A 22,562-nucleotide genomic window follows, 5' to 3' on the forward strand; every position below is an offset into this window, starting at 1 on the left:
ATACACATGCAAATGTATTTCTTAAAACTAGAAATATTTCAGTTGAGATAGGAGCCAAATATTTGCAAAGTGTTAACTGGATGGGCTGGGGGGGAAGCTGAGAGCCTGGCTGAAAAAGCAGCTGCTCTTACGTACTGCTCTAGGTGAGGTAAGGTAAGTTCTGTGTTTGACTTTCAGGCTGGACAGGGCTTTGGAACCAGAAATTAAAAATTTGTTAGCTTGTGTTATAGTGCTTAATGTGTTTTCTGATGAACTTTTAAATTGGAAAATATTTCTGTTTATTATTAAAGGTATCTTCAGATAATATTAAAGCTTTAACTTTGTTGCAGCTTAACATTAAAGCCAGATGCACAACTGATTTTGGTGCCTGCTTGTTTATATGCCCACCTGTTTAAAACTGAAGCTTCTCTTACTCTAAATTTCTGGTGATATGTAATTTTCTCGGGGATTTGATTGGCTTTTGTGCTGGGAACTCTCAGCAATTCATGACAAAGTCTCTATTTATGATGACTTATTTGAAGGCATCTTTTGAAATTGTGCTTCTGAGTAAAGTCAGGGAGGAAGAACACATCAGCACTTACAAAGGAATTAATGAAATTGATGGCAGTTGTGTAGCTAATGATGATCTCACTGGAGAGATCAGAGAATTTCCAGGATCCTGCTCCTAATAACTTTCTGGGACAACACATCCATCCCAATAGACTCATGTCCAAAGACCTCACAATTCGACTTTGTTTTCAACTGAATTTAAGTTGCATGATGAATTTTGTACTATCCTATAAATATAGTGTGTAGATTTGCTGGTAGTTTTGCTTCTCTGTTTCTGGTACAGTGAAACTTCTCTGCTTCCAGTACTGCCTACAGGCAAGATAATGCTGTTTTATACAATAGAGGAAACACTCTTTTCTTCTGAACTTCATTTTGCAATTCCCAGTTAGGTAAAATTCCACATTTATTTCCTCTAATCCTCTTTATATTCAACCTGAGTGGGATTTTATTACATTTCTTTCAAAAGAAAGAACATATAGCTGTAGTCTGAAAAGTATACTTGCATGTTTCACATATATTTCAAAGACATATTAAAAATCATGAAAAAAGAGGAATTCCATCCCTCTGCCTCTTGTCATCTTGCATATGAAGAAAATATGCTCTTTCCTGAAGCAGTAAGACAAGGGGAATTTTCTAGTGTGTCAGCACCACTAGCAGAAATACAATCAGATGGACATGGTCTCTGAGTGCTGCTGGTACTGTCCAGCTTTCCATAGGCAACACCTTTGGAGACACCTGGACAGGCTCCTGACATCAGTGATGGTTAGCTGGAAGATAAAGGTTTGTAGAGTAGCTCTCTACCTCTTAAGCTTTCTAGGAAGAGGACAATTGCCTTCACATCTCTTTTCCCCAGGCAGGGAATGGATTTAAACCACCTTCTCTCGTTTGTACCACTTTGAAAAAAAACCAAAGCAAAAATTAAAGAGAACAGGTCCATCCTCTAGTGCTGAACTGTGTGTGCTGAGGGCAATGGGGGCATCTGAATCCACTGAAGCAAATTCTTCCATGTGTATTAGTGCCACAATTAATCACCACAGGGAGCAGTTCATCTCAGTGCTCTGTTGCAAGGCTGACCATTAGGGATGGAACAATTAGCTGGTGGGTTTCCTGGATGCTGCTGACAGCAGGGGCAGAGTGAGATGTGTCTATAATGAGCCCAGTGGACTCTGAGGGAGGTGTTTACAGGTGGCAGCTCAGCTCTCCATTTTTTCCCTTCTTCTACAGCTGTAATCCTCATTTAACTCATTGTAACATCCACTCCCCAAGTTCTCATCTTAGTATGAATATTCTTGTTGAGCAAGTATAAATGTGTTTTCTCCAAGTTACCAACCCTGCTTACCCAGACAGATCCAATTTTCTCTGACATCCATTTTCTAGGTTTGTTTTGCTTCTCACCCCTAACTCTTCAATCCCTCACCCTTCATTTTTCTGAGTTTTGCTACCCTTTTGCTCTGTGTCCTATTCCCTAAGTCTTAATTTGCTGCCATTTCCCTTTCTCTCTTTCTCTCTCTCTCTCAGCTGTTCAAATTACAGGTGTCCAGCTGTAAACACCTCTCTCTTCCCACCAGGTTGAATTCAGGTTCTCTGTCCTCTAGGTCCATCCTTGTGGATCCTTGCACTTGATTCAGACAAATGCAGCTCCCCACACCAAGTCAGGACTAAGAGGAGAGGTCAGCAAGAGAACAGGGAGGACATGCCCCTGTTCTTTCTCTTGGTGCTGGCCCAGACCAGCCACTACAGGTATAACAGCATTTCTATACTCTCTGAAGGAAGTGCTGTGTAGAGGAGTTTGAGCCAGCTGGGCCATCAGCAAAGGGCATCATGGACTAGTTAGTACTTTGGCTTAAAATCTAGGAAATACTTGTTAAAACACAGAAATATTAAAACTTCCCTGAGAAACTTTTCCCAGAAATTGAAATTCACAGAAGACTTTTCTTGCTGTTGCTGTTGGAAATGACAGAGCACCTTCAACTAGGGCTTTCTGACACTTTTGAGGTCTTGTATCTTACGCAGAGAGTTTTGGCACAAAAATGAAGAACAAGGCTGAATAGCAAACAGATGAAAATAAAAAAACATCATGCTCTCATAATAAATACCAGACAATTTTAATTCTGGCCATACACCTTATAATCAGTTGTGAAAATACAGAAGCCTGTTTTACTGCACACAGAGACCTAATTACGCTTGTCCATGTAGGTCAGTGCAATTGTCTCTTCAGCTCATTTATACACAGTTTTAAACCATTAGAGGAACCACAGTTTGAAAAACACCACATTAGTCTGATCATAGTAATTCTCTTTTGTTTGTCTTGAGAAAATAAATAAAGGTTTAACCTGGAGAAAACATTTATTCTGTTGTCTTGTGATCTGTACAGGAAGGCGGGGAGGGAAGTAGGAAATAAAGATGTCACCCAGCCCAACTCACTTGACACTAAGCCACCCATAAATTGTCCCAGACTGGGAGAAACATCTCTCATCTTCTCATGAGACACTTCATGATCTTTGCACAGCTCATTAAATAAAACATGTTCTATGTTAGCAGCCAAGTGCCTTTTGCTTTTAATGTCCCTGTTTGTGCAATTTAGCAGGTATGTGAGCTTTTGGTGTGGAATCACTGCTGGGTCTTGATTCTCCTCTTTCAGTGTGCACCAGCAGCCTGCCTCTCAGATAAGATCTGGAAAGTAAGCTAGCAGTCACATAAATGGAAAACATACCTTCTTTCTCCTTATGGACCTATGCAGAGTGAGTTTCTTTATTCTGAATCTTGCTGAGAGGTAAATATTTTTTCCAGGCTTCATATGTACGAGACACATGAGGGCAGATGGGTGAATGAAGAGAGGCACTTTACTGGCTGGGTGATTTGGAAAGACTTTGTTGCTGTAATACTCTGGACTAAATATTCACATCTGTTGGTGAAACATGCTGATCCCAGGGGAAGTGAGAACATTTATAGAACAAAATAAGTGAATAAATGGCTGCTTAATCTGTATCTTAATGTCACAGACCTTCCCAGTGGAGACCTGGTGAGCTAAAATGTGCAGGTATCAAAAAAAAAAATTGTATTTGTAGCTGTGCTCTCTGATTCAACAATTGCAAAAATGCATCCTGCAGGTGGCAAGAATGGCCTGGGAATTAAAATTCCAGAACAAAGGATTTCAGTTTCTTAGGCTGTCAGCCTGAAGAATATAATGATGACCCAATTTAACCTCATTTAAAAGAGAAAAATAAGTTCCCTGGTTGGAAGAGCTTTCTTTCTCACATGCACTGCTGAAAGCATGACAGACTTTGCCAGGTGATGATGACTCAGAGACATTTTTAAGGAATTAGAAGGAAGGAACCCTGAGTGTAACACCTGTAACAACAAACCTCTGGCTTACTCAGCTTTTCACACCTGAAAAGCCTAAAATCCTTTCCTCAAGATCAGGATTGTTCTGTGCTTCCTCTCTTTTGAGTGTATAATCAACAGGTTGATTTTATTTTTCTCTGAAAGCACCAATCCTTCAGTAAACCCTTCACACCAATTCATCCCCCGCTGCATTCTTACAGATGATTGTAGAATGCACAGCACCAGAGTTTGCCAGAAGACAGCTCTGTCACACAGTGCATACTCATCCTCAGGGTTTATGTTGCCTCTGTAGTGCACTGTGACATCCAACTCCTAAACATTATGCATAAATGAAGGAATGTATGCTTTATGCATTTATTTCCAAAAATCCCAGAGGTGTTAATGTGTTGGCATGCAGGTAAACAGAGCCTAGTGTAAAAAAATATTTAGATTTTATGGCTCTGCTGGAGGTAGTCCTCTCAAAAGGAATAAAAAGGCCAAGGGACAGTCTCAAGGTATTTTTAAGTGTTTATCAAATGTTTAAGACTGAACACAAATTTATCTGAAGATCTTCTTTAGTTTAATGGTGTAACAAATAGTCCTCATCAAAATTTTCCAAAGCTTTTCTGAGCAGCCACTGAAAAGGTAACCTGATTTGTGTTATGTTCAGTGGAGCTCTAATACAGTGTTTAAAAAGAAAACAGAAGAGACTTGAAATTTTACTTAGCAATGTCCTTCTCTAAATTTTCTTCACAATTTTGAGTGCTCTTCAAAGAGAATTCAGAAGATAATCTGGAGATTAGTTGTCAAAGAGAAAACTGTGCATAGAAGTTAGTAAAAGCAAATGTTTTAGGGCTACGTTGTGTCCAAAATGGAAAGTGCAGAATGAAAAAGTGAAGTCTTTGGGTAAAGTAGGCAAAGCATCCCTGGATGATTTATGTAACAAGATAAAGGTGAGATTAAACTCTCTGAACCTAGATTCCAACAGTGCTAGTGCTGCTGAACTTTGGGTACCAGCCTTCGCTCTCAACCTTGAACCAATTTCTTAGGAGACTCTGAATTACATCACAGTATCTGAGGTGAGCTGTAAGGAAATAAAAGGACTCTAAGATGACTGAGTTCAAAGTCATAAACAGTTGCAATACAATGGGGTTTTGTAAGGCTGACATGTGTTGTATGTTAACTACAATTGCTTTAATTGGATGTTCTGCAGACAGTTTGACACAGGTGTATGTCTGGTATCAGTTTCAGTCTAAAATGCTGCTGATATAAAAAAAGAAGCTTTTGCAGTAGGACTCAATGGAATTTACAGTGATGAAATCAGTGACTGGCTTTTTCATCGTCATGTTCTTTGCAATGGGCTGTGCTACCTGGAAAAGGTCATATGTAGGTATAAATATACACAAAAGTACATTTATATGGGGAACTACATTTTTTTTAAAAAGTGAAGTATTTGAAATATTTCAGGAAGCTTTATCCAGGTGATAGAGAAGACACTGACTGAAGTACACAAAAAGGTTTTTATGCTGGGTATTAGGTGCAGAGAATGGTGATTTGTAACTAAAAAACTGAACAACCATCTTAAAATAGGGAAAAATATAACAAAAAGAAGACATTACAGCCTAGGAATTAAATAATCCCACAGGTTCATAATTTCAGATTGACCTGCCAGTATGTTCAAGTGAAATTTAGGAGAGCATGAAAAATACATTCCCAGGCCAAACTCCAGTACAGAGTCTGTCCCCAGGACAGCTTCAGGACTGTCATGAAGAGTAACAGCTGTGATTAAAAATCCAGCAACATTCACCTCTGTACTCTGCCAAGGACACTGATAAAGCTTTCCCCCAGACTGAAGTCTTGCTAGTCTAGGCTTCTGCTCCCTGGGTTGAAGCAGACCTAAAGACTTCCCAGCCATTCCATCTTTCAGTCTATGCCAAGAAACCCCATCTTCCTCTTCCAAGTGTGAGAGGGAGACACAAATAAAATGAGCGAGGAATGAGGAACAAACCACCTTCCACAAGTAGGTCTGTTGGCCAGTGTTTATTTTGTTTTTCATTTTGTGGTTGAATTTATCTGTGGCAGAAGCCCAACACATGGTTTCCATTTAGATTTGCTATAATTTGGTCCATGATTCCTAATTTAGAGAAACAAGCTTCACAATCAAGGCTGTCACCAGGTCTTCTTGGAATGAACTTTAAAGGCCCTCTCACAGCCACACATTGCATTTCAGGCTAGGGATGCTGCCTTAAAATGTCATGTGCCCAGGATCAGCCTCAGCTTTTTAGTACAAATGTAATATTTTCCTTCTCACAGCCTTAGAGCTTAGTAACTCCTTCATTACATACAGCAGGCTGTGGACGTTGGCTCCGTTCATTCTCTAGTTTCTTCCAGATCATTCCTGAAACGTGTTGTAAATAATTTTTATGATGGTTTAAAAAATAAAGTCTGACAGGATCTTGATAAGCAGAATGAAAAGAGATCTCTCTTAATGGTAATGCTAATGGTTCCTTATTTTCATGATTCTTTTTGCTATCCAAATTCTACAGAAGCACGAGACTATGAGTGACCTTATTTTCACATACCAGTATAAAAAAATTACCATAATTGTTGCTGTTATTATTGTCATATTTCATAATTACAGAGATATCCTACTTTCAAAGGCTGGTGATGGCTTCTCTGGAAGGAATTAGGTAGATTTTTACCTGCCACCTTGAAAATGAATAAGTTAAGGAGGATGTGGCACAAATCTGCAAAACCAAGAGTGGCATAGGGAAGGCCAGTAGCCATTGAATATTTGTCTTGACTTCTGAAACAAGAACATGTTTAGTGAAACTAGCAGGATTCAGATTCAAAACAAGGGGGAAAAGGCAATAGGCTGAGAGAGTTGTGGTTGTTCAGCCTGGAGAAGGGAAGGCTCTGGGGAGACCTTAAGGCATCTTGCATTATCTAAAGGAGCCCACAAGAGAGCAGGAGAGGGACTTTTTACAAGGGCAGGTAGTGACAGGACAAGGGGGAATGGATTTAAACTGGCAGAGGGTAGTTTAGATTAGATATTATGAAGAAATTTACTCTGTGGGTGGTGAGGCACTGGAGTACATTGCCCAGAGAACCTGTGGATGCCCCATCCTTGAAAGCGTTCCTGGCCAGGTTGGATGGGGCTTTGAGCAACCTGCCCATGTCTCTTCCTGTGGCAGGGAGGTTCCAAACTAAACTATCCTATAGTTCTTGTTTCCAATTAATGTTGAAGTCTGCATTTCTTACTGAGAGCCTGGACTAGGACATGAAAGAAAAATCCACTGAGGGCTACAAGATACAGATATCTAGCTCAAAAACCCACTTAGGCTGAAAATACCTGAAGAATAAGAGAGTATTAAGGGAAAGTGTACTATATACTTACCCAGCTTTACTGTTACCTAGGCATCCCTTTATGGCCACAGATGGGGACTCTTGGCTGCCAATGGCTAAGTGTTTAAAATTGGTGTGTTGAGTACTTTGAAAGCTTGATACACAGAGATCTTGAAGCTTACAGGAGTGCATTGCATCTTTGGGTTCAGAAGGGAAGTTTTCTTGTTTGTAATAATTTTAGAAGTTCTGAAGAACTTTTCAAATTTTTGTTCCTGATTAGGATGAGGAAACTGCAGCTTTTTTAGCAGCATTGTAGCTGAAACTAAAGTTGGCAAAGCATTCAGAAAACTAAAGTGCTGGACAACCTTGTCTGCATCTCCTAAGAACTTGTTCCAACTCAGCATAGTCAGAAATGGGGAGCCTGGGGTATTTAGGCTGCCTTTTTCTTCAATAATATGTAGCTTGTTCAGGCCATCTCAGGGCTGGATGAATAAGTGAAATCCTAACATTCTACTGTTGAATGTCTACAGTCAGTGTAAAACACACATGGATGCCAAGCACACTGCAGAGCAATCATACACATGGTTCCTTTCTGAAAGGATTTGAGACCAAACGTTCTGATGCTGCAGGTGGATTTGTGCAGGCAGAATGAAGTGCCAGAAAGGGGAAAGAGCCTGAGTGAAAACACTGGTAGTGGAGTCAATGACTCCTATGTTCAGGATCATTGCTTTCTTTTGGACTATGTGGAAGGACATCAAAGCAGAAAAGAGCTACAGGGATAGCACATATTTTATTCTGAAGTTCACCTGAATTAATTATTCTTCTTATTGAAAGCAACAACTTCTTGAATGAGAATGATTGAGGTAACTTTGCTCACCTGGCAGTTTTAGGAGCTGTTTAAGTGATTGTGGCACCTGGATAAAGAGGGAACAGGGAGGTTTGGATGCATAATGAGAAGAGTAAAAGCTCGGATGTCCAAGAGGCTTCTAAGCAGCCACAGTGCAAAGGCCCTTGCATGGACGAAGAGCCGGTCAGAAGTTGTCCTGGTTTTGGCCGGGATAGTTAATTTTCTTCACAGAAACTGGTACAGTACTGTATTTTGGATTCAGCATGAGAAAAATATTAATAGCCCTCTGCTGTTTTGGTTGCTGAGAAGTAGTGGTTACTCCAAGTCAAAGAGGTTTTGGTTTTCCATGCTCTGCAAGTGAGGAGCTGCACAAGAATCTAAGAAGGAGCACAGTCAGGATAGGCAGGACTTGGACTGGCCAAAGGGATATTCCATACCACAGTGTAATTTTCAGAACATAAGTTGAGAGGAGGTGGCCAGGAGTCACTGATTGCTGCTGGGGAATGAGCTGGACATTGATCAGACCGTGGTGAGCAACTGTTTGTGCATAATTTGTTTCCTTGATTTATTTTTGTTTTGTTTTGTTTCCGTGGGTTTGTTTGTTTGTTTTTACTTTGCTTTGATTATTAAACTACTCTTATTTCAACCCACAAGGTTTCTTTACCTGTTTTTCTGATTCTCCTTCCCATCCCACCTTGGGTGGGGGAGAGTGAGCGAGTTGCTGTGTGGCACTGAGTTGCCAGCTGGGCTTAAATTGTGATTGAAGATGAGAAACAGAGTGATTCCATAGATGGAACAGATCAGTTCCATAAAAATGTGTGCTAAATGTTCAGAACAGAAAAGTGAATCAAATGTGAGACCATACAGGGAAATGAGTAAAAGAGACGGTCAGGACTTTTGCTGTTCCTCTCTATCAGTGTATCTCCTGTTTCTCTGTATCTGCCCTGCATTTTGAAGACTGTGCAGGTTTGGTTCCCTCATCTCCCAAAGCTGTAGATGGGAACTGGAAACAGCCCAGACACAGATCTGTAATCTGACCCAGCAGACACTGCTCTGTTCCTGTGTCAGTGTGTGGCTGTTTTATGACAAGCAGATGGAGATGTGTGAGCTTGACAGAAGGAATAATCGTGGATCAGCAGATCCAGTGTCAGAGCTGAGGCTCTGAACACATACAGTTTCTGACACCTTCAGCGAGTCAGCTGTAATTGTGCTCCATGCCAGAGGACTTAGTCACAGCTTTATTTGCTGAAAATAATATTTTTAACACTATGTTTTCAAAATAACTGTGATATTTTTATGTTTTGAAGTGAGTTCAGGGCTATGAAACTTCCTTTTATTTTCCAAAGAGGATTGATATATATTTTTCACAGGAGGATTAATGATGTTTCAGCTACTATATTATGTCTTCCTAAAGTAAAAGTCACTAGCAATTCCTTTCAGTTCTATGAAGGTGCAATTAGCTGGGCTTCAGAGAGCTGTCCTTTTTTTTTTTTATTGTAAGTCAAGTGCCAGAGACAGAGTTTGCTATCATTAATTATAGTAAAGAAGATATAGTCTTTAATTTTAAAATTTATATCTGAATATTTAACTTCCTATAACTCCTATTTTTCTTCTTATTGTTCTACCTATTTGCTTTTGATTTGGCCCATTGAGCATGTCTTATCCTATGTCCGTAGTTGCAGCTCTAGAGCTGAAATGTGTGTTGATGTAAATTATTCTATCCTCTCCGACAACTCTGTTTATTTTTATGGTAAGGTTCATTTCAATACATTTATTTTCATGCATTTGTTAATTTGCATATTGCAGGATATCAAGTGTGTGAATGTCTGCTTAATTGGGAGTTGTGTGGTAATTCTTTGCAGGGGAGACCACCCCCTGAAAGGCTGCTCAAGTCCACTCCAGAGGTTAATACACATCTTGGGTTCTGTGCACAGAATTAGGTGAAATGGAGAGGCCTCATGTAAAAGATGTATTCAAGCAAGGGATCAACTCAGTCAACAGCAGTAACAATGCAACTGCTTCAGAATTAGAACAAAGAGGAAATTCCCGAGGTCCTTAAGGAATTTCTGGTTGTAGAGAACACTGTCTTAGGTAGGTGGGACAAGATAGTGTTCCCTGGCCTTGCTGATTTAAAATCTGACAGCAATGGGTGCCTTGTCAAGTGTGGTGAAATGTGTGATGTGGCACTTTGGTGTGAATTGTAGCTGCTGAAGTGGTACCTCAGCACTGGTTTGCCTCTGGCATAGCTAAAATGCTCCCAACTTCAGAGAAGTTTTTAAGAACCTAATTTTCTCTAGGTCTTACATATTTTATTTATTATTTTTGGGCCCAGTTCTGATACTGAGAACCCCATAGCAGAGGATGACTTGATTTTACAGCAGCTGCTTTAGCTGTTCAATTTGAAATGACGTATTGGTAGTTCAGCTGTCTTTTTTCCATTTGCAAGTGAGGCTGTCATTTTTGCAAGAACTTTCATAAAAACAACAGCAACAAAACATCTACCAATAGAAGACAGAGGTTTACTACCTTTTCACGGTTCATGTAGACTATCCTGTAGGTTAAAAAGTGCATGCAATTATCTTTATTATAGGGTAATGATAGAGTTGTGAACACTAAGGTACTATTTTCAGAGAAAAATAAAATATTAAGGGTTGGAAAGGACCTTATTGATCAAGGATCAAGTTCCAAGACCCCGCCACGGCAGGGACACCTCTCACTAGACCAGGTTGCCCAGAGCTCCATCCAACCTGGCCTTGAACACTGACAGGGATGGGGCATCCACAAGTTCCTTGGGCAACCTCTGCCAGTATCTTACCACCCTAAATTTGCCTCTTTCAGTTTGTAACCATTGCTCCTTGTTCTGTAACTATCATTCCTGATTAAGAGTTCCTCTCTAGCTCCTCTGTAGCCCCCTTCAGATGCTGGAAGGTTGCTACAAAGTCTCTCCACAGTCTTCTCCACGATGAACAGCCCCAACATCCTCAGCCTGTCTTCACAGGTGAGGTTCCCCAGTCCTTATCAAATTTGTGGCCTCCTCTGGACTTGGTCCAACAGCTCCGTGTTCTTCCTATGTTGGGGCCACCAAATCTGGATGCAGCACTGCAGGTGGGGTCTCACCAGAGCAGAGTAGAAGATAACCACCTTCAAACTTCTGGCCACGCTGCTTTGGATACAGCCCAGGATTCCCTTGGCTTTTTAATACACCTTTTTAAAGGCTGGTGGCTGGAAATGAGCTGGCTCAGTAGATGGCACTCTGGCCTTTGGTTTGGTACTTTCGTCGCCAATAAAGCACCAAAGCTCCGTAATTATTGGATCCTTCGCTGGAACTTGACCGTCTCGGCGTCCCAGGAGCGCAGGCAGCACAGCCTTGGGTAGCTCTGCCTGCCCGAGAGGGCTTTTCCCTGGCCTCCGCGCCGGCTCCGCGCCTCCCCGCGGCCCATCCAGCTTCTCTTTATTCCAGCTTTGGTTGATTTCGTGTCGCCCGCCGCCGCTGCTCGGGGCGGGGCGGGGCGGTGCCCCGGGCGGGGCGGTGCGGCCCGGCCCGGCCGCTCTTATTGAGGCGGCGCTGGTGCGGAGCGTTACCGGCCGGGCCGCGCGGCCGCCATGGGGCGGTACTCGGGCAAGACGTGCCGCCTCATCTTCATGCTGGTGCTCACCGTCGGCTTCTTCGTGGCCGAGCTGGTGTCCGGATACCTGGGCAACTCCATCGCGCTGGTGTCCGACTCCTTCAACATGCTCTCGGACCTCATCTCCCTCTGCGTGGGGCTCTCCACCGGGCGCATCGCCCGCCGCAGCCGCCGCGGTCCCCGCGCCACCTACGGCTACAGCCGCGCCGAGGCGGTGGGAGCGCTCAGCAACGCCGTCTTCCTCACCGCCCTCTGCTTCACCATCCTCGTGGACTCCGTCCTCCGCCTCGCCCGGCCTGAGCCCATAGACGACGCCCAGCTGGTGCTCATCGTCGGCACCCTCGGCCTCGCCGTCAACGTCGTGGGGCTCCTCGTCTTTCAGGACTGGGGCGCCTGCTGCCGTGGGCGACGCCCGTGCCCCCCTCCGCCCGCGGCCGCCGCGCTGCGGGATGTGCCCGGTGGCATCCCGAACGGCGAGGAGGATGAAGCAGGTGCCTTTCGGCTGCACTTCGCCTTCCCCTGGTGTCCCGCATCTCTGCCCTCCCCTCCCTCCAGCATCCCTCTCAGCCTCCCTCACCCTTCCCCATCCTCTCTCTCTCCCACCCCCCCCCCCCCGTCTCGTTTTCCCTCGGGACCCGCCGGGCTGTTGGCCCAATCCTCTGGGCCCTTTCAAAGCCCCAAGGCCACTCGTGGGCCCCGGGGGGTTTCACTAAGCTCACTCAGGCACCCGGGTCCTCTTTCACCCTGTACTTTACCCTGGGCTTCTGGGCGTGCCCCCGGGATGGTGGAAGGAGGTGTTGCCCAGGGAGCTGCATGGTTAACGTTTTGGAGTGTTTTTGGTTTTCTTCTTGTCTTCTTTGAAGTAAGTTGGTTTTGAGAAGGTTGATGTTTTTTCTGTTTGTAGAACTTATACACAACACAGCGTTTCTTCTTTGAATGCAGGTGATTCACCAAATGACCAAAAGAGCCCTGAAGAGGGGTCTGAAAAGAAAAAAGAGAAAAAGTCTGAAGCCTTGAACATCAGAGGTATGGCATAGGACTATGCTGCTCATGTTAAACTAACTTCAAACACTTTATGGTTTCCATTTCAGATTTATATATGCACACACAAATATCAGTAAGAAAGAGAGAAGTCCAGGGCTCATCCATGTAATTGGATCCAGTTATTCTCTAGCAGAAAGATTTTGATTATATGGAATAGCATGAGTAGTAACAAAATAGTGTCATGCTGAGTTGGCTTTGAGCATGCTCACATTTTGATTTTTATTCTTAGAAGAGTGCAGCTGGATACTTGGAAAGGACACAAACCCTGCTGCACTAAGCTCAAGTCATTAGAGTCTTTACAGGAACGTTACACAGGGAGCTATGATGTGAATCTTTGTGTCACTGATGTAGTAGTATTTGAGCAGTTTTCAACCTTAAAATGCTTTTAGGCAGAAAACATAAACCCTTCTAAATCCCAGGGTTGATAATGTTTTGTTGTCAGCATAAGGAAAATGGTTCCGAAACTGGTGCTTTAGCATGGTGTTTTTGCAGGTGTGAACCTGTTCCTGTGAGAGTGTGTGACAGGATCAGCCCTTCCTACATTGTAATTTGGCAAGTCTCTGGGAATCTGTGGATTTTCATGGATGGAGTGAAACATAAAGCTACTCCTAGGAATAAATTACCCACATGTCTCTCCCTGTCTGTGTAGGTGTTTCTCTGCATACACGTTTATGTACCTACTCTGAGCAGAGCCAAAAGCAAATATCTTTGAGGATATGAAATACTGAGTTTGTCCCAAGGAAGGGACTGTCAGAAACCTCAATTAGAATTAGTAGTTTCAGGTTTCTTATGGTCACTGATCAGCAGCTGATATTCCCCCAAGGTTGTGTGAGTTTGCTTTGCATGAATTCAGCTTGAGAGGTCAATGTGGCAGTCAGGCACGTGGGTTTGCTGGTTTTTTTAATTTGTGTGTGTGTCTGTCTTTCAAAAGTGTTTACAGAACTACACAAACACATCTGTAAGGGAAGATGCTTTGGAAAATCAAAGCATGTGCTAAGGATGCAGCACTTACTTGAATGTCTAGAAGTTGGTGTCACTGGATATTGGCATTATAGTGATGAGATTTTTGGAGAAGGATGAGCAAACTATCACACTCAGGGATGGAGGAGAGTAAGGAACCAACTGCTTTAGAGAAGACCTTGCTTGCCTGAACCACAATGCTTAGATATAAAGATGCTGGAAGCCTTCAAAAAATGTCTGAAGGATAAAGAATTTTGTGACAGTTGTTTTAAGATATGGATTGTCTTTGCTTTTTAAAAAGAAATTTTAAGTGTTACTTTAGTATGTCAGCTTTGCAAAATCTATTTTCATTGTCTTTATGACTATAGAGGTAAGGAATATTTACAAAGATATGTGTATTTGAAGTTCTGTTTCACTCCATCCTTTTCCTTTTAAGTTAGTTACAAACTGTATATTTCATAGTCACTTGGCAAAAAGTTCTTTTGTTGTGGAATGGGAGCCTCCCTGAAAAACATGGCTGAACGAAGTGGATTGGCAGAGGAATGGTTTCCTTGATTTTATAACTGGTAGGAACAGGAATCCATAGATTCTGCCTGACAGGATTAATTATTGCAGTGTGAAATTATTCCTTTTACTGCTTGAGCATACACAGAGTATTTCAGTTAGACTTTGGAATGCAAGCTGTTGGAAACTGCTACCTATGGTCTTACCATAAAGACTTCATTTACTAAAAATTAATTCTTTATTCCAGCTTATAATCATAGCTTTTGGGATTTGGTAGGGAAATGGACAAATTTTGGTCTGAGCCCTAATTCTGTGATGCATTACCAGGGTATATGTGTTAATGACGTTAAGAATGGAAAATAAACATTTTTCCAAATTCTGTATTCTCAATTACTAATTCATCAAAATTCTGACATATTTTTTCTTTTTTTTTCCTTAAAAAATTCCATTTTCTTAAAATTAATTTTTTTCCTTAACTCGCAAGAAGGCTTTCTGAAACACTTTCCTGTTCTTTATAAGCTGTGCTCTCTTGTTAGTTGCCTGGGCAATGCAACTGCATCCTGCCTGTTCCTCTTGTTAGTGCAACAGCTGATAGCCCATGCTGAATCAGGACTATTTGTAAATGAAAAGGAAACACTGCAACTCTGTTAGGAGGAGTAAAACCCCGTGGTAGTCTGCCAAATGGGGCAGAACATGCCTGACTCCAGCAGAAAGAGCTGGACTCACCAGGAGCTTGTACTTTCTTATCTGACCCAAGTGAATTGGAGAAACTCCAGAGGCTGTGTGTGGCCTTCATTTCTTGTACAGATCAAGGTGCATGTACAGAGCTGGTAAGAAACACCAGCATGGGCAGAGTTCCAGGGCTAATCCAGTATCCAGCACCATCAAAACTCTTTGCTGTGTTGTTAGTGAGTTTTGGGGGAGCCTTTTACAGTTTCTCACTTGAAAGTCTATGTGATAGTGTTGTTAAAAAGAGATGATTCATTTTCTTCTCTCACAACCCCTAAAGAAAAATATTAACGAAGAAAATCACTTCATACGGAGAGATGTTCTGAATTCAGGTGTGGGTTGGAATAAAATCTGAGTCTGAACAGTAAAATCTAACAAAACTGGATGTTTGAGCACTGATGGGAAGAGGGAAGTTTATGTAGAGTAGTAAGAAGAAATAGATTCTTGGATTTTTGTAACTCTGTAGCAGAAAGACTGCTTTGGTCATTGTAGTTTAAAGAGCAGCTAAATATGTTACTGTAAGAGCCTGTTTTATGTCTTTAACTTGTGTACAAAACCATCTTTATAAGATGTAAAAAGAAGTGCCCAGCATTCCTCTCAGAGTAGTCCAGGCACTAAACAATGTGACTGACTGTAGAACCAGATTCTGGTTTTTGACAGGTCTGAAGGCTAGTAGTATTGATGGAAGAAGGTTTAATATGACTGGTAATCTAGTTTGATCTAAAAATTGGAGTCTGAGGGTATTTGGAGCCAGCTTAGATTTCACTTAGGCAATTTTTCAGATTTCAGAAGTGTCACAGAAACTGGTGGGGGAAGGTAACTGTTACTGGGGGTGGTCTGCAGCTCTCCACTCCCAGAATAGAATGGATAGATTTAGTCATGAATTTTTAATTTAGATTTAACGTGCCAGGATCTGTTAATAATCTTCATGCATTTTAAGCAAGCACATATTGTGTTACCATGGCATTCCAGCTGGACAGCAGTTGTTAGCATACCCTACATGCTTAATAATGCATCCCACTCAAACAGCAGTGCTTCAGAGTCAGTATTTTCTTGCTGTTTTTTCCAAAAGCTGTTACTGAAAACTTTGGTTGTGATATTAATGGCTGGAATATTGCATTCTTCATGTCAAGTGGAACATACTTGAAAAATGCAGCATTACACCTAACCCAGGAAAAAACCCACAAAAACAAAGCAAAAAACCCCAAACCCACCCCACTAATGGAAATTGTGCCATTTGTTTCAGGTGTTCTTTTGCATGTTATGGGAGATGCACTTGGATCTGTGGTCGTGGTAGTTACTGCTACTATCTTCTATGTACGGCCTCTGGGGGATGCTCCGTGCAATTGGCAGTGCTACATTGATCCAAGCCTGACAATAGTTATGGTGCTCATCATCTTGTCTTCTGCATTCCCACTTATAAAGGAGACCTCAACTATTTTGTTGCAGATGGTCCCCAAAGGTGTTGATATGCAACTACTGAGTAAGTCAAATTTGTTGTTGAAATGCTGTTAATTTTAATGGTGGATTTCAATGCATATGTTATTGGTGGAATGACATGTTTGGATTATTTATTCATAATAGCTCTAAATTCTCAAGAACTGTGAGAAATAGTCACATGACTGTGTCCTAGCAACATGATTCAAATCTCTCTGGATTAGTTAAAGCATGCATTTTGAGAATGTGGTACTCCAACAATACATCAAACATACCAGGTCTTGATCTGTTAATGCTTTGTGTGGGTTATTTGTGAAAGAAACAACTTTGAGTTACAATCTTTCAATCCTGCAGTGGCTGCTTCCAAAAAGCTTCCAAAACATCTTAGAAATTTCCATTAAGGTTAGTTAACTTTGTAGTTCTTAGGTGCTGTTCACACTGGTTAATTGTGGGTATTTCTGGAATTCCCCCATGCTCAGGGCTTAAAGAATACAGAAAATGAGGGGTCTTGATAGAGGAAGTGATGTAATATTTCCTCTGTGAACAGCTGGTAAATTGCCATTTGGGAGCCTGAAGGATGGGTGAATCCAAAAGGAAAGGCGCCATGTTCATCACCTGGAGGCCGAACTGAAGGCAGCTGGGAGTAGATGCATTGTACCAATCAATCTCCTCTAAAATGATGGTTTTGACACTGCTGCTTTTGGATAGGGTGCCTAGTGAGGCAGCTGATAATTAGCTAGTGCATCAAAGCCCCTAATACCTTTCCCTTATGCTTTCCAGCTGACAGACTAGCTCATGTACCAGGGGTGAGCAGCCTCCATGAGGTGCACGTCTGGGAGCTTGCAAGTGGGAGGAACATCGCCACTCTTCATATCAAGTGCCGAACCCCTTCTGATTACCAAGGTGCTGCTTACCAAATACGGAAGGTTTTCCACGAGGCAGGAGTCCATTCTGTGACCATCCAGCCTGAGTACGCTGACCACAAGACCTCACATCTACTGTGCAGCTCACCCTGCATCTCAAAAGCCTGTGACTCGCATCTGTGCTGCAGCCAGAGGGAGCCCCCCCGGGCTGAAACGAATGGCTACATGGAGAAAAGTGAAAGCTCCCTTTCTGCACAGCACAAAGACAATGGTTCAAGGAAAAGTGACGTTGAAATCCCTATGGAGGACCCAGTAGTAGATGAGAATGTGAAAAATAGTGACGTGTCTGGTGACAAATCACAGTCGGGTAGTACACGATTTTAGGCAGTTCACTCTGCTCCGTGTTGTGCTGTCATGGAGCAAACGTATCTTGGCTGGGAAGGGGGGCATTGGTGGTTGTAGCTGAAGTTGGTGTGGCTAAAAGATTTCTGTGCTTTAGCTGTAAACCAAAACACACCTAAAACCCCCTTGTATCTGAAATAAGGATTAAGATTTCCACCAAGGCTGTTGCATTCATGTGATTTTTGTGATGCAGCCTTACCCAGTTCCTTACCAAACTAAGGCTGAATTCCTACTGTTAGAGTGGATGGGGTATGTCGCTCTCTGTCTGCACTGATGTTTGCAGTTCGTGGCCAGTAGCACTGGGAAAGAACCTCTGGCCTTTCCTGCTGGAGCGAGCTGTTTCTTGAAAGCCCTGTGGCCAGTTAATGATTGTACTGGGCTGAAGTACTGTATATTTATAAAGGACTTCAGTAGAGATGCTTTACTGATCCTGAAACCCCATTTTTGCATGGACAGTTCATTTTTAACAGTAACAATTCTGGCCAGTGGAGTTTGTGAATGAAATTAAGAGTGTCTAAGGGGAAGCACTCAGGAATTATGACTTGTGTTATTTTCTTGATTGACTCCTGTATTTTGGGACAAAGCAGAAGCTGGTCTTGCTTCTCTACAAGTAATACTGGAGTCCCAGCCTAATCACAGATGAGTGTGCTAAGGAACAGACTGCTTGTCATGAAAGCAAATAAGTACTTACTAATGTTGTCTGTACTGATTCTAGCTAATGGAAATGCAGGTAGTCATCCAATTAACTTTTATCTTTTCACTGTTGTGATTGTACGACTCAGTCTTTTAAAATTCTTGTTAGCCTTCTCCTGACAACACAAGTTCCAAGAGCCATGGTCTTATTTCACCATTGTGCAGGATAATTGCATTATCTTTAACACTGAGGCTGTCGTTATTAGTGCTGAATAAATAAGCTAATGTGTTTATTACGAACAGTTGAAATTCTGCAATTCTATTATTAAGGCATAATTTAATATTGCATTAATTAAGGAAGCACCTTTAAAGTCTTTTTTGCAGTATTATCACTTAGAGGGATCTTTAAAAAATTTAAACCAGGAAATTTTTCCTGGGTTAGTCTCAATAATTTATTGTTGGCTGGTTTTAAAGGTCTTGATGCCTTGAACCCTACCCTCTGCCCTGGTCCTCCTCCCCCTGCCCAAATATGTATCTCAAAGTGTATTTAGTGAAGCAGTTTACTACCTTTTTGTTGTTTGCTCTTTCTGAAGGTATGCAAGGGTGCTCTAAGGAAAACAAGGTGATGAGCCCTGTCCCCAGTGCCAGATTTCAGTCTGGTGTGTTCCACAGGTTTCTGGGAGGAGAAACCCACTACTCAATCCACACTGCGTCTAGTGCTTGATCTCCCTGGCTATGCAGATCAGATTCAGAAGATTCCAAATATAATTTGCTGGCAAAAAGCAGCCTTTCAATGGCATGTGAGGCCTGGACAGGCTATTTTATCCATTTATTTATTACAGGGACACCTTTGTAAAATAGTTGTGTCTTTGCCTCAGTAACATCTTAACAGAAAGGGCAAATTGATTTCCAGCCTGGGCTGGGAAAATACCAGGACCTCCTTGTAGGGGTGGCTTAAAAGCAACCAACTCCTTATTAATAAAGGTGATTGCAATAATTCAATGAATATTGAAACACACAGCAGGATATTTTACTGCTTGAAATGTAGTATTTACTGAAGCAGTGATTTCAGTCTAAATAGAACATTTCTAGAATTATAATTACCCCTTTAAAACAGATTTTTGGATGAATTAAGATATTTGATATCATTTTATTGTAAGTTTGTATCATATAAATGAACAACCTATTTGTTAATATAATTAAGAGCTTGATTCTCCAGCCTCCTTGGTTCCGTTGGCAGCAGTGGGATCTTGCTTGGCAGTTATTGCACGAGTTAATGTAAATCAGGAAACATTGTAAGAATTCGTCTGTTTTTTAAAAGCATGTGCTATGATGTAAGACAGCCCTTTCTTCTGTTCTTTTTTTTTTCCCCTCTTTATTTTCACCTATGATGATGTTTAGATGTGAATAACAAATGTATTTATCATGGTTTGAGAACTGGAATAGAAATCTCCCAGAATAACAAAAAATAACTTTCTTCCCAGATAGCCTCTAAACCAAGCACCCTTTCATAATTATTTGTATCTTAAATCAGGTAATTTGATTTATATATACATATATGCATACATATTTTATTAAATGGTTGAGAGCTGGAATGGCAGTATTTACTCCGGGATTAAAGAAAACTAGTATGTGTGATGTTGGGGTATTTGTCAAAATGGACAATTTTTATTCTTCCAGTGTTAAAACTGTGGCTATGTATTTTTTAAAACTTTGAAAAGTGTTGTAACCTGAAAATACAATGAAATCACATTCTTAAACTGTATTTTCTCATGTCTGGTTGAATGTACTGCAACTGTTGCCTGTGAATAAATGGGAAAATACCAGGGATTATAGAAATCTTAAGATCTAGAAAACAAAAATATGTTAAATTTGCTTCATTACTTAAGCAAGCAAAACCAACAGTGCTATGTTATTTGTGAGATAAATCTTGCTCTTTTTTTGTGTTGGGACTTTCAGGGTATTCAACTAAGGTTTCTGACCAGCATCTTTGCCTTCCATTGAGTAACAAAATATTTTTCTCCTGTACTGTGTGTCCCTGCTCTACTTCTGTGGGAGACTTCATTCCAATCCGTGTGTATTTTGTATTGGCCTATTTCCCTTCAGTTCTTGGCATATCTCTTCTAATTCTGTTGAAGCAGGCTTCCCTCAGTTTGAGATACAGTTTTTTTCCATGTTAGCCCTTATCTATGAGCACTTGTTCTAAATTCAGTTTTGTAGTCTATTGCACTGTCATAAAAGCTCTGTTCTTGGCTCTTTAGCTGAATCACTTTATTTCCCTCCCTGACAAATGCAGGTAGATTGTGCTGCTCTGTCTGCTTCAAACACTGCCTTGTGATTGTCTTTCTTGGTTTTCAGGTTCTTTTGCAATGATTGTCCCTTCTGTCCATTGCTGCTGGTGGCAAAGGAAGTCTGCTTAAATTATGTGTGACTTTCAGCTGGTTGTCCGCCTCCTGTGGATGTGATTTGTAGCCAGTCATGAATGTGATCTAGTAGAATGATGACAAAACCTTTGCTAGGCTTGCTAGATCATTCTGCAGTAAAAGTGAAACCTGGAATAAGTTAACATGACATTGAAAGCAAAAGCAATTTACTGGCCTTCATCAGTTGTGTGCCTTTTCTTAAAGGGAATAAATTCTTTGTCACCTTTTCATATGTGCCAAAAGTGCCGATTTGATTTTAAATTTTTTTCTTCTGAAACCCTCTAAATGCAGGCATTTATTCTTCATTATAAAGAAAACTGCTACTATTTTCAGGACTATTGCCTTTGTTTTGCCGGTTTTCAGTTGACTTCCTTTTCCTTGTCTTCTTTATAGTACTTACCTTGACTCATAATGCAAGTGTGTTTTTTCCCTCTTAATGTTTTTTCTCATTTTCTCTTCCATAAAAGCAGGATGGTTTTGTTGGCCTGGTCATGGTGATCTACCAAAAATACAATTTAGAAATCCCTTTTTATGCACTGGTTTAATTTTTGTACTCCATTCTATTAAAATACACCCACTTTCTGGTTTTGCTATGTGACACACCTTACCATTGCAAACCAATTTTTGACCTTTATTTTTTTCCTATTCTTTCCCTTTCTCATTCCTGATTATAATGTTTGCTGTCCTGAATACTCCCTTTTATTCTGAACTTTGAAGGGAACATGCCACCTGAATTTTTCCCAAAGAGAAGTTCACTACCCAAGTTCTAGATGGTTTGATGTGAGCTACTCTGAGGACTACCTTGTGTCCTGTGGTCTGTGTAGAAGTGTTATCTAAGAAGTCATCCTGAGATGTGTACACATGTGTTTATGTATAATTAAACTCTTTATAAACACTATACCTGAATCAACTTCTTAAGAAAGGTGGATTTCTAAACCTGGGAAGATATAATGAAATCAGGAGGGTTCATTGGTCATTTGTCAACATCTTGAGGGAAAGCTTGGTAAAAGATAATTCATAAGCCATGAACATTCCTAAGTTCTACTACTTTGCTGTACAGTGGAAGCACTTTCTACATTAAATACTTTATTTGAACAGTGATACCTTGATGTGAGGATGTCACTGTGTAAGATTGTTACATTTACGGAGCTGTGTTGCTTAAAAGTTTCCTCCAGTTTTTCTGTTCCTTAAGTAATTTAATGTGCCAAAATGTAATTTCCATGATTGCTGAATCTCACTGTGTTTTTATTAACTATTAGTGAGAAATGACCTAAGTTTTTTATGTACAACTATATTTTTATCAAAATGAAGTTTGAATGTCTTGTGAATAAAGTGTATTTTTAAATAAAACTTTGTTCTGAGCTTGATCTATGCTAGCAGTAGGGAGCTTGTGTCTCTTGATAATTTTAAGATATTTGTATGAGTGAAATTTGTTGTCATCCTGTGAGGCAGTTAATGTTGCAAATTTTTGTGTATTTGGAAGAAAAGGGAATCAACACCCAAAAGTTTTTCTTCTGTAAGCAGCCTTGCATTTTGCCACATGCAGAAAGTTGAATGCGTATATTGTGATTCTCACTCCTGGGTTTTGTGACCTGAATGTACATGCTAGAAATGGGATGAGGTCTAACACTACAAGTTTAGGTCCTTGTTTTGGAGCAGCAATCCTGGAGATGCCCTCGTATATTTCTCTCTTCTTAGCATCAGTATCATGTGTCTGCCACCTGCTTCCTACCCTGTTGTGTCCAATTGCCCAGTTGTTCATGTCCTTACTTATTTAGTTTACAATAATCAATAAGGAGGCAGTGGTCATTGTGCTTGGCTTCTTTTTTTTTTATTCTTTGAGTCTGTCTGAGTGGCAGATGCTACGTAAACGCTA

General features: G+C 41.1%; 1 protein-coding gene across 1 annotated transcript; it reads left to right on the forward strand.

The window, feature by feature from the left end:
• Nucleotides 1-11,599: 11,599 nt before the first annotated feature.
• On the forward strand, nucleotides 11,600-22,036 carry SLC30A10 (solute carrier family 30 member 10). The gene is made up of 4 exons (XM_071425863.1): nucleotides 11,600-12,182; nucleotides 12,634-12,717; nucleotides 16,175-16,411; nucleotides 17,146-22,036. The coding sequence occupies exons 1-4, from the start codon at nucleotides 11,669-11,671 to the stop codon at nucleotides 17,610-17,612; spliced, it is 1,302 nt and encodes a 433-aa protein (XP_071281964.1). The 5' UTR covers nucleotides 11,600-11,668; the 3' UTR covers nucleotides 17,613-22,036.
• Nucleotides 22,037-22,562: the final 526 nt, after the last annotated feature.

This window comes from Agelaius tricolor, unplaced genomic scaffold (assembly GCF_023055355.1).
Source record: "Agelaius tricolor isolate 1412-34295 unplaced genomic scaffold, bAgeTri1.0.p SCAF_1, whole genome shotgun sequence".
Classification (NCBI taxonomy): domain Eukaryota; kingdom Metazoa; phylum Chordata; class Aves; order Passeriformes; family Icteridae; genus Agelaius; species Agelaius tricolor.

Excerpts from the sequence above, each read along its gene's own strand:
- SLC30A10 (XM_071425863.1), top strand. The coding sequence starts at position 11,669 with ATGGGGCGGTACTCGGGCAAGACGTGCCGCCTCATCTTCATGCTGGTG. Across the intron at positions 12,718-16,174 it reads TGAAGCCTTGAACATCAGAG|GTGTTCTTTTGCATGTTATG; the intron begins GTATGGCATAGG and ends CATTTGTTTCAG. Across the intron at positions 16,412-17,145 it reads TGTTGATATGCAACTACTGA|CTGACAGACTAGCTCATGTA; the intron begins GTAAGTCAAATT and ends TATGCTTTCCAG.